Source organism: Diceros bicornis, chromosome 3 (genome assembly GCF_020826845.1).
Source record: "Diceros bicornis minor isolate mBicDic1 chromosome 3, mDicBic1.mat.cur, whole genome shotgun sequence".
NCBI classification, from domain to species: Eukaryota; Metazoa; Chordata; class Mammalia; order Perissodactyla; family Rhinocerotidae; genus Diceros; species Diceros bicornis.
Window position 1 is genome coordinate 71,994,517 of NC_080742.1, and position 12,766 is coordinate 72,007,282.

The 12,766-nt window shown below is 39.4% G+C and overlaps 1 protein-coding gene and 1 pseudogene across 2 annotated transcripts in view; both read left to right on the forward strand.

The window, feature by feature from the left end:
• The first annotated feature begins 551 nt into the window (after window positions 1-551).
• On the forward strand, window positions 552-3,389 carry LOC131399945 (putative uncharacterized protein C6orf52; annotated as a pseudogene).
• A 2,929-nt stretch (window positions 3,390-6,318) lies between these two features.
• Window positions 6,319-12,766, forward strand: part of PTPRZ1 (protein tyrosine phosphatase receptor type Z1) — a 168,534-nt gene continuing 162,086 nt past the window's right edge. For both annotated transcript variants that reach the window (XM_058529032.1, XM_058529033.1), the window contains exon 1: window positions 6,319-6,582. In XM_058529032.1, the coding sequence (XP_058385015.1) occupies window positions 6,525-6,582 (58 nt within the window). In that variant the 5' untranslated portion in view covers window positions 6,319-6,524. The remainder of the gene's footprint in view (window positions 6,583-12,766) is intronic.

Genomic DNA, 12,766 nt, shown 5'->3' on the forward strand with positions numbered 1-12,766 from the left:
CAGTCATTAGCTTATGACCAGCACAATGTAGAAGAGGAATCACCTTTCTCATTCTGAAGAATACAATTCTCTTAATACGATTAACAATCATCTTAATACAACCAACAATTAACACATATAGCACACTGCTGACTTACATGAACTCCTCAAATAAAAGCTTCCACTACAGAGACTAGTTAATTCTTTTTGGATAATACTATTGAATCTTTAGAAGCAATCACTAATGCTGGTTCCTATTTACTGGTGTGTACTCCATATTAGATATTCATTTTAGAAAGATTACTCTGATAGTGAGCATGGACTAAAGAGTAGAAAGACTAACAGCAGGATTCCCTGTAAGAAGGCAGGTGCAATATTCTATCCCAGAGGGACAGAGCCAGAAACAAGGTGACTAAGAGTTGAAGGGAAGGAAGCTGTATCCGAGAATAAACATTTTCAAAATCAAGAACAACTTTTCCAAGGAAACAACATGGATCTAGCATGGATTATTCTTAAATAACATGAGATGGCTCCTAATGATCACTAATTCCTTTTCTATGTGATCATAAGTCATGCTGTTAATAAAATATTCTGGAATCAACAAAAGCTTCTTTGATGACTTCAAGAAGCCACCAGAGGACAACGGCCTGAAGAGTGGTTGGTGAAGCAGTTTAGATCAAACCGAATACTTTGCCAAGAAGGTCTTTTTAGTTTATAGATGTAGTATGTAGATACATACAAAGAGAAGAAACAAGAGAGAAGAGAGAAGGATAAAGGTAAAATGTTAACAAATTGGAGAACTGTAGTCCATTGTAGTTCCGTGTAGGTTTACCAATCATAACCCTCTGGTGTGGGATGTTGACAGTGGAAGAGGCTATGTGTGAGTTGGGGGCAGTGCGTTTATGGGAACTCGGCCTCTCAATTTTGCTGTGAACTTAAAACTGCTCTAAAAAAATCAAAATCATTTTTAAATGGGTTGGTTAATCAAATAAAAAGTTTGGTTCAGCATAAAGAGAAGCTCAAGGAGACTTTCAATACACTTAATTTCAAACATATACAAAAATGGGCTTATCCACAAGACAAATGAAAATTTCCAAACCAAGATAGCATTATAATAAATCAAATACTTAAGAAGACACCTAAGATCTTAGCTATAATGACTTGTTTTCTTTTCAAGAAAGAAAAATTAAAATTTAAGCAATATTCATCCACAAATAATTTTCATAGTTTATAGTTACTTTTTCTAACCACTGTTTTAAATGGAAAATATGTAAAATGTGAAAGAGGATTATTCTACTAATATACAGAGGAAGAATTATCCTGAATCTCATACTATACTAAATATTCCTAACATGGAAAAAATGATTCCTAACTTTTTGTGTTCTTTAATACAGTTTTAATCATTGACTTATATACTTGGCATATAGTAAGTTTAAATTATTTTACAGTCAATTATGCTAAGGTGCTAACAGGCTAAGTATGTAACATGCTGTGGTTTTCTCTTAAACGTAATTCTGCCTCCTTCAGATGGACTTAGAGTGTACATCACACTTGGCTCTGGACCTATCAATGAGGAACTTCCCACCTGTTTTACATCTGATATTGGGAAAAGGCAGTAACAGTCCATCTAGCTAAACTCCTAGGGGTCATAAGGAACAAAGATGCAAAGCTCAGGAAAGTAGGAAGTAATTGCTTTTTAGATAGAAAGTTACTAGAAGGACAAATCCAAATAAAAGGTTTGACTATGTTGCAAAAAGTAAAATTACTCTTCAATCTTTTCAGAAATATCACTGCAAGAATACTGAGTAGATGCTGTTGTGTCAATCATATGCGCACAAAATTTGTAAGGTGCAAAATACAAGATAAATCTATCCTCACAATCTAAAATACATGGTTTCAAGTAAAATGAGATCTGCTTCTGACAAACATCTTTAATTACAAAAACCATATATATTTACTTCTAAATAAATAAGAGTTACTTTTCAGACTAAATATTTAATTGATCCAACCTAATGACTTTTGCTCAAATATATTTGTCAATAACAATGGATAAAAATGAGCAATAATGTATGTAAGCCAAATAGGAACAACTTATTACTGTCATAGAGTAAGAATTATATTTTACTTCCCCCTTAATTTCATATTTTATTCAGTGGCTATAGCATATTCTGTAGTCTCCCAGCACTTCCGCTGAATTTACAAGACAAACATTCTGCAGAGAAGGCACCCTCCTTCCCCCATCTGCCTCCATCTTTATTCACATTAGGGACACTTTGGAGATAATTTGCAGAGTAAGGAAACTTATGGGAAACCATGGCCATTTCACAACCACAAATGACAAGCGCTGATATCAGACAATTCCCAGACACACCAAAGTGAGATGGTCAGATTTAGCAGATAAAAATATAGGACATCCAGTTAAATTTGAATTTCAAATAAACAATGAATTTTTAAAAATATAAATATGTCCCACATATTGCATAGGAGTGCACTAAAAATTACTTTGTACTAAAAAAACTACTCATTATACAAGAAAGTTATTCATTAAATTTATTCATTCAATTTTGTGCATCATAGTGCACTAAAATTACTTTGTACTAAAAAATTATTCATTGTTTATCTAAAATTCAAATTTAACTGGGTATCCTGTGTTTTATCTGGCAATCTTTCACATTTTGTAGAAGCAATGTCTTCCTCTCCTATTAGACTGTGAGTTCCTTTATGGAAGGAATAGAGTAATTTATATTTGAATGGTCAGCCTCTAAAGCAATGCTTGATACATAATGGAAACACAATAGAAATGTGTTGAATGAATGAATGTAAAGGATGAAATTTAAAGAACTGATATAGATAGATAGAGGTAGATAGATGTAGATAGATAGATGGATAGATAGATACATAGATTAGATAAGATAGATAGATAGATAGATAGATAGATAGATAGATAGATAGATATAGGTATTTACCTTATAGCTTATTTTGTTGGCATAGCTCAACAAAATAATTATTACTGATACTGGCAATGAGTGAAACCAGAGTTCCAGCCCGACCAGGGTTACTCCTTTGGCAACTAGTATGAGTAACAGCACAGCTGTTATTCTCTTTCTGGCTACAGCTGTGGCTGTGCAGTGGATGGAAATGGACACAACCTTCTTTTTGCACGTGAGACCTCTTCACACCCAGCTGAAACTTTGGTTACACTTGAGGAAACCACAGCTCTGGCTGAAAAGCAAGATAATGACCCATTAGAAGATCCATATCTTCATTTGAATATTGAGGAATTAAACCAAGAGTTTATGGTGAAAACTGAAGAACTCTATGACTCTCTCATGAACTACCACTGGCAGCCTCTGGATACAGTTCACTCTAAAATCCCAGATGAGACCCCACAGAAGCAAGATGTTCATTAAGCTACCCAACTATCATATTAACTGTATCCTGTTTTGTTATTGTTTTTGAAAAAAAAAGTACTCTCCCAGGAATGTACTGAACTTTGTATGTAAATACAAACTTCTAGGTTTTAAATGTGATTTACATAATAAAGCATAATGTAAATAAACTTTACTAGCACACACACACAAAATATATATATATCTAGAATACATAAAATGTACAGAATATAAATATATAAAATATATACCGAATATATCTCTATCTATCTGTATATGGATAAATAGGTAGGTAGGTAGATAGATAGATACATAGATGATAGATAGATTCAGACTCTGAATGAAGGCATGTGGTTTTGCAGGTTTATAACTTTAACTCACAATGACTAATATACATTGATCAGGTAAGACATCTCAGAAATGACTATGGCCCCATAAAATTGTGAAATGTGAGATACAATATGTTTTTGATGTTCCCGCCCTTCTGATGCCTTCCCTTCTCCCACACCTCGGCTGTTGCAATGACCTATTTTCCAAGGACCTGAACCTCCTGAGCCTCCCACTCCATCACCCTCCCCAGGACTGTCAGATCCACATTGGCTGGTCCTCCAAGTCAGTTTTCCATTGCTGTCAGTCACATAGATTTGGTTGCCATCCTGCTCCCCATACAAACCTCAATAGCAACTTGACTACTCCTTCAAGGTGGCTTTTGTGTCTTCCCAGGTGAATGACAATATTTTTAAATGTGAGAATGGAATTAGCAGAGACCACAAGACCCACCTCCCCTTTTCAGTAGGGTAACTTTGATTCCAAAAGTTTAGTTTTTTGTGATCTGACTCGAAAAAGTGACTAGTGATGTGAATTTTTGGCTAAGTAAGGGGGGGTGTTACGGTGATTTTTGTTATTGTTGGATTATTTGGGGAAGCTAATGGGGTAGACTTGATAGTTGAGACCTCCTGGAACACCATGCATGCCCCTGAGCAAACCTCGCTGCTAAACAGTTGAAGTTCTCGGAAGTGTCTTTTGTGGTTCCCTCTTGCTTGGTGTTTTAGGCATAAACTCCTCTGCTAGAAAATCAGCGTTTCCCACGGTCTGACCCCACTCAATCTGCTCAAACTTAATTCACACTGTTTTTATAGTACATGACACCAGCTTCTTTCACTCTTGTCCCCATCCCCTTTGATATCAACTTTTTCCTGTTAGTCCTTTTCGATTAACTACACACCTCTAGGAAACCTCCCCTGTCTACCCCAATCCATATTAAACACTCTCTCTGACCTCTCAGAATGTATTTCTAGTTTATATATACACTTTCTGCAATGCTAGCAAAAATTTTCCTCCTAAATGGAAACTCGCATCAACAATCATCAATCCCCATTATAATTCCTGTAGAAGTTGCAGCATTTCTATTTTTATTCATGGGAAGAATAAGATCAAGGGTCAATTTCTTAATATTTATATGTATTCCTGAATAAACATTCTAGATAGGTTTGAAATTTATTACACAACTACAATCAATTCCTGAAACGATAGCAAATCACATCATTAGCTCTGCACGTTTAACCTTGTGTTCAGAGGCTGTGGATATTAGTAAGGACTGGGAGTAACGCTTAAAATACATTCAGAACCCTATTTTCTAGACGATGAGCTTTCTTTAAAGAAAACTTAAAGCTAAAACACTATTTTTGAGACAAGAACAGAACACGGGAGTACACACTGTACAGGTAACCTACACTGAATGGTTGCTAGGAATACAAGGGATAATTCCAGAACTTGACTCCTGAAAGGCTCCAAATTGGGCCTCACATAAGTACAAAAATGTACTTATAGCTAAAGGATACGTAAATGAAAAATCTTTGACAAGCTCATGACTTTTTAGAGCTCGGTGCAGACAGGCTCAGGCAGGATACCATCAGTTGCCTTATCTTTTCATTTAGGCTTCAAATTAATTCAACAAACATTTAGGGAACATCTACTAACTATTTTTGCCTTTGTGCTAGGAGCTGGGTTATTGTAATAATAAGGCAAACTCCCTGCCATTAAGACGCTCACAGTCGAGTTAGGAGACCACCATAGAAACAAGCATGTACATTTCCAGCTCTGAGGCAGCAGAAGGATGTATTATACGTCTTTTGTATATCTTTCAATCAAGCAATTAAAAAATCTTCCCGTGCGACCCTGTGCGAGGAGGCGCTTGGGTAGTTCTGCCCAGGAGGACCATCGCAGAGTTGCAAGTTCCGCCAAGCAGCTGTGCACAGCAGGGCAGTTTGATTGGAGTCTGGGGAAGGGGCAGGGTCTGACTGGTCACAATAAGGGCCGGAGATTATTTGCAGTCAACTGCCCTAGAGCTAATGGGGTCTGGAACTACTTTGGTGACTTGGAAAATGGAAAGAAAAAGGAGAGGGGAATCCAGTTTACCCAGGGCTCCCCACCCACTTTCTGATTGGACCCACTTAGCATCTGCAGGGAGGGAAACAATAAAATGAAAAACATTTCCAGGGGTTACCCCAAAGGTCAATCTCTGGCTGTGCGGGACAATGGGGGTCTGGCCTCCTCTTCTCTCCCAAAAGGATGAAGGAGTTTTAATGAAGAGACATTTTCTCCGTGAAGATTCTAAACCCCAGCGGGTTCTACTAACTCCAGGGCAGCGAAGCCCCTGGCAGGGGCCGCGGGGAGGGGTGCCGCTAAGCGAATCGCTACACTGGGACCAGGAACCTGAGCGACAGCCGCACTCCTCCGCCCCCCGCGCGCGACCCGGGTTGGACGGCACGCTCCCAGCGGCGCGGTGCTGCGCCCCCGCCCCCGCCGTGCCGCGGCGCGCACAGCCCAGCCGGAGCGCGCACCCGGCACACAGACACCGCTGCGCTCCGAGCGCTCAGACCGCGGTCGCCCCGGCGAAGGAGACCAACTCCAGCACGCCGGCCGACATGCGCTTCGGCTAGCGGCTCCCGGTTCCCGCGACCACCGCGTGTCCTTCTCTCGATTGTTCCTCTCTCTCTCTCGCTCTCGCTCTCTCTCGCTCTCATACACACACGCACACACACAATCTCACACCGATCTATACGCTGGAGGAGAAAACATTTCCTTCGCGCCCCCTCCCTCTTCATCCTGAGAAGCTGAGGAACCGCGCAGTGGGGACCCCCGGACCGTCTGGAAATGCGAATCCTAAAGCGCTTCCTCGCTTGTATTCAGCTCCTCTGTGTTTGCCGTCTGGGTGAGTGATAAGACCTCGGTGGGGCTTCATCTCCGGGATCGTTTGGGACACTGGTGGGGGGATTTCAGAGCATTCGGTACTTGCTGCCGCCGCCGCCATCTAGCAAGGAGGAAAGAGGGACAGTGGACTGGGAATCCCACGGTGTCGGCGGCGGCACGATGGGTGTCAGCAGCGTGGGAGAATGAGGCCCCTCTCCACCTCGCACCTCCGCCACCTTCTATCTGCTGGCGGGGATACGTGCTTCGGCCGCCAGGAAAGAGGTTTACCTGTCACGATCCGTGTCCTCACAGCTCTTCTCTCTCCTCTTTTGAAAAGTGTGGAAAGAGCCTTTTAGATACACACAAGATAAATACAACCATGGTGCGGGGCTATGTATTATATCGTGTTTTTGCAGTTAAGTTCTGCTACAGATATAATGGGTTTGGATGAAAAATACACGTGCCTGATGTGAATTTAACACATACATATACACGCGCGCACGCGCACGCGCGCGCACGCGCCCAAAATGTAATAACAGGAACAAGCACCAACTTGACTTTTCAGTACTTTTAATTTAGTCACTTTCAAGTCTGGGCAGTTACTTAAAAAAAAAAATTTCAATCAAAATTTCTATCAACGTTCTGCCACTGCTGCCAAAGTCAGAGGAGAGCTGCAGGTTGATAATATTTATTCATGGATTCATCTGTCATCCACCACCTCCCAGGTTACACGTTTAGTACTGAAATTGCTTTCTGAAACAGCCAGTTGGAATATTTACTTGGAATGCAGATTCAAGTGTTCCAGTCACTTTCCAGAAGAATCGTAAGATTGGATTTTTGCATTTTATTAAGGAAATGTCTTTTTTCCTTCATGAAGATTTTCTACTATGATGGAATATAATGGGTTTGGAAGCATTAACCTGAAAGTTAGAAAATGTACCTTAGTTTGTGAATACACATATTTTACTCTTTTCAGTTGGAGGATCCCAATTTTTTTATTTTAGATTGTTCATAATATAGTAGATATTAACCTACATTTTCATCCAATAGATGGTGCTGCTCTTGGCACAGTAACCTTTACAAAGAGAAATCATTTTCGTGTTCTAACTAATGAAAATTGCATTGCAAATATGGTAATAATTGCCAATAGCCCCCCTGATATATGGACATAGTTTAAATTCCAAAAGCTTTATGAAAATACTCAGGGTTGATGTGATGCACACGGTTGACATTTAAGACTTGGAGGGGAATCTGACCCTGGTTTTCTCTAAAACCATATAGTTGCTTCTGGAGAGGGAAGACATTTTTGAAAGTGCTGTGTTCATCAAATGCACACCTGTTGAATTTACATTTCCACTATAGATCTGTTTTAACAACAAGGCCAGATCCTCCTGGTACCTAGATTATTATTTGAAGTAAATCTCACTGTAGTATGGAAAGAAACCAGAGAATATTGCTTTGTATGCCATGCAAGCCACATGCCCTGATTATATTGTGAATTTTTTAGATTGAGGTACAATTAGCAGGGCATACAATTCATCTTATTAAAGTGTACAATGCAGTGGTTTTTAGTGTGTTCACAAAGTTGTGCCACTATCACCACTATCTAATTACAGGCCATTTTAACAATCCCCAAAAGAAACTCCATTGACAGTTATTCCTCACTCTCTCTGACCTCAGCCCTGGCAACCACCAATCTACTTTCTTCTTCCATAGGTTTGCCTATTCTGAGCATTTCATATAAATAGAATCATCACAATATGTGGCCTTTTTGGTGTCTGGCTTCATTCACTTAGCATAATGTTTTCAAGATTCATCCATGTTGTAGCTTGTGTCAATACTTCATTCCTATTTGTGACTGAATGTAGATGTTCCACTCCAATATACATCTTGCAAAGTCTTTTCTCAATAAAGCATTATTTTTGGCCTGTTGTTTTTGGTTATATAGATTTCAGTTTATTTGACGTTTTCTTTAATACTTTGATGAGGTAAAATTTAACTGTAAAGGATTAAATTAATTGTTTAAGAGTATCCCAAGTTCATGTGATATTATTGAATGTACTCCTGTATTAGAACTCAAAATGTGTTGTTTTGCTTTGAGACTGGCAGGTGACTACTTGTGTTATCCCTTCCCATTTTAACCAAGTTGACCTTTAGTGTTGTTGCCTACAGGCTGACCTAGGGGCCGGGCAACCTCAAATGGGATGAATATCTTGATCTTGGGGTGCACGTTTTGAAAAACTAAGGCACTTCCTATACAAATGAAAAATTCATCCTCCACTTCAACTACTTTTTCCTCCACATCTACTGTGGTATTCGTGGATATGTTTATTACTCATCTGCAGTGTCCTTGGAGCCAACGAAGCAGCCTGGCACATGTAATAGATACTCAGGAAAGGTCGGTTGACTGAGACTTGCTGTGCAGGATGACAGCTCCGATACAATTTGAATGTTAGGCTGTCATTCTTCCCACTATCCAAGAACAAGTTGTGGAATTCACTAAGGTGTTCCTTATTAGCAATTAAGAATGTCTTTATGACCTCATCACTTTCGGTGTCCAAAATGTCTTGATGTTTTGATCTGGACGTATAGACCAATTGCTTCTTTCAAGTAACTCTCCAAACAGAAAAATTCTCATTAGATTATTTGGACTGAAACAAATACTTTCTTTACCCATTACTACTGGGGATCACTAGGGACTAAAGAGGAGCATCATGTCTTTTGGGGGGGGAGTGAGGTGTTAAATATATCTGTGAGTTCATCTATCTGGATAGTTGTATCAAGATTGGTCTGTGGGGCTGGCCCCGTGGCCTAGCGGTTAAGTGCTTGCGCTCTGCTACTGGCAGCCCCAGTTCGGATCCCGGGCGAACACCGGCACACCGCTTCTCCGGCCATGCTGAGGCGGCGTCCCACATACAGCAACTAGAAGGATGTGCAGCTATGACGTACAACTATCCACTGGGGCTTTGGGGAAAAAAGAGGAGGATTGGCAATAGACGTTAGCTCAGAGCCGGTCTTCCTTAGCAAAAAGAGGAGGATTAGCATGGATGTTAGCTCAGGGCTGATCTTCCTCACAAAAAAAAAAAAAAAAAGAAAAGAAAAGATTGGTCTGTGGCCACAACTATTTTTGCCAGAAGTAGCTAGATCACGGTTCTGAAGCTTTAGTGTGCATCAGAATCACCTGGAGGACTTGTTAAAACACCAATTGTGGGGCCCACCCTGGAGAGTTTCTCCTCCAGTAGGGCTGGGCTGGGGCTTGTGGATCGCCGTGTCTAACCCATTCCCAGGATATGCTGATGCTGCTGGTCCGGGTCCACACTTGGACAACTACTGCACTAGCTTGACATTTAAATGTCAGCAAAGTTCGTGGATTATTAACCAGTTTTTCTTGTGGACTTCATTTCTGATACCTGCTTAATATATATTTTTTTAAATTGCAGGAGTAGCACAACATAGAGTTTCTTAATCAGAGAGGCAGAAATTAAAGATGAGTCCAGAATAATTCCCTAAGTGAATTTGGACCTCCTCTAAATAACTGAGAGGTTTTCTACTAGGTGGAGAACTAAAGTAATGACTGCACAACTCTAGTTATTATTTAGTCTTGACCCACTGAACAGGTAATGGGAAAACTGCGGTGGCTTGCCTCTTAAGGAGGCTTAACTGTGAGTCGTCCAAAGAGGTAGGTGTTTTAAGAGTTTTTAAGGAACGGTTTCTTTCAACTAATGAGAATTCAAGATCTTTGAATTAAGTGAGTTATAGCCCTGCAAGGTACACTAAATTCAAATGTTTAAATATTATTGTTAAATCTGTGGTAAATCAGATTCTGAATGTTTAAGTCATCTTACTGCTTTCAAGGCCACATTAGCTACAAGTTATACCCAATTCCTCTCCAAGAATTAATTGCTTAATTTATCCTGAGTATGGAATCAGTGGAATCCAATATGTTGTGACTCTCAGCTTGGTCTCTTTATCTTCCAAAAACAAATTTTAAACAGGAATAGAAAATATTCATGCTTTTCGCCTCCAAAATAATAACTAGTTTCCATTGAGAACATTAATTACTTTTGATTTGCAGAGTACCAGTTTTCTTTATTTCTCTCTTACTCCTTTTTATGTAGACTATGGTTGCTTCCACTCAGGGCTGTTTGCCAAGATAAATCATTTCATTGATGAATTCATTTATGCTCTCATGTCCACACTAGATATTTGGGAACTTGCTTAAAATTTTATATTGCGGGAGTTTTGCTTCTGGGAAAAATTCAGAATTTTCTGGAAGCATGAGCTGCATTTCCCCATTCTCATTTGCTGAGTGTTCAGACTGTAGTATGGAAATGGAACCCTCTCATTTGCGTACCTCAAAGGAAGGACTTGATTAAGAAGATGAGCTTGTGTTTCATTTCCATTTACCATCTACTCAGCGTTTGCTGGGTGCAGATCTAGTGCTGGACACTTCATGTACATTTTCTCATTTCATTCTTCCCAAAACCTTTTGAGGTAGGTGTTCTCATTTTTCACATTTTACAGCTGAGGAAACTGAGGCACAGAGAAGTCAAATGACTTCCCTAACATCACACAGCCTGTCTCAGCCCATATGTTCCTCTGACACCCAACGCTGAGCCTTTTTCTCCTTTCATTCCTAGGATATTAGTTTGCTGTTTGGAATTTACCAGCTTGCTTCATATGACATGTGATGCTACATTTCACATGCCCATTTGATTTCTTGCGGATCTCCATTCATGATTTTTCCCATGTGCTCCCATATTACTTTTTTGAAAAAGTAAAAAAAAATTTTTTTTTAAATTAAGGCATAATTTACCTTTTCTAATGTACCATCTTGGAAGCTTTGACAAATGCACATGGTCACGTGGCAACCACCGTGATCCAGACATGGAACATTCTCATCCATACTATTTTAACTACTTTTTAATTACGTGTGTACTAGGTGCCTGACATCTGCTGGGCACTAATGATTAAGCAGTGCATAAACATACAGAGTCCTGGTACTCATGGTGCCTACAATCCAGCTGATCTGATTCAATCCCCACATTGAAAACCTCGTTAAATCTCATTTTTAAGATACTTTCTTCATTTAGAACTAGTTGACAATAACAGTCTTTTCCAAATATCTCTTAATGTGTTAAATATCTTAACTTTCAAATGTTTTGGAATGTTTCTTACTGCATCAAGAAGGCCAATGGGAAAAGTCAGAGTCAATTTAAACAAGATACCCAGATGTTTTGGCTGTGCTTTAATTTTTAATTACTGGGAGTAATCCCTAGCAGCAACTTCAGTTTACAAATAAAGAAATCAGTTTTTAACTGTGTTTGTAATTCTTCAGAGATGTAGACAACATACTGTATAGGCATTAACGGAAAAATGGTTTGATCATATTGTATAATCCTAAAACACATATTTAAGTGGAGGAGCTGTCCAATACCATAGCCACTAAGCATATGTGGCTATTTAATTTTAAATTTATTAAAATAAATTAATTCAGTTCCTCAGTCACACTAGCCACATTTCAAGTGCTCAGTTGCCACATGTGGCTAGTGGTGCAGTGCAGATATAGAACATTTCTATCACTGCAGAAGGTCTATTGAACAATGCTGTTTTAGCGTCAAAAAAAGCTGATAAAGTATTGATGGATAGCACCTATGAGGTGCTCAACTCAACTACAAAGACTTCTAAAGTCATGAAAATTATTTGAAGTGTTGATGTTATGTAGGCTATTTTTGGCGTGTGTTGTATCAGCCGTACAAAAATCACAGAGACATTCTGGTGGCCTTAGTTATGGAAGCAATTGATGAAGAAAGTTTAATGGCCACTTTGTGGCCTTTATAAACTAAGGTTGAGTGGGAAAGATTAGCTGCCAGTTCAGGAGTGAGTGCTCTGTTCCCACAGCACGTTTTCCATAATTGTTCTAGCATTCACTATATTGTTTTGCAATGTATCTGTCCGTCTCCCTGACTAGAATAGCTCCTTGAGGGCAAAGACTATATTTCATTCATCCTTCAACTTAGCATTCTTAGACTTAACACCTATAGCAGGAGTTTAATAAATCTTTAATGTATAAGGTCATAGGGAGAGAGTACTGTAAAGCTTCTGCTGTTGAGATCAGCCAGTATCCTCTGACCTTTCCTTCTTTTGATTCTAATCCCAATTCGAGAGTTACGTCAGCATTCACCTTGACCCGTCCATCATTAATG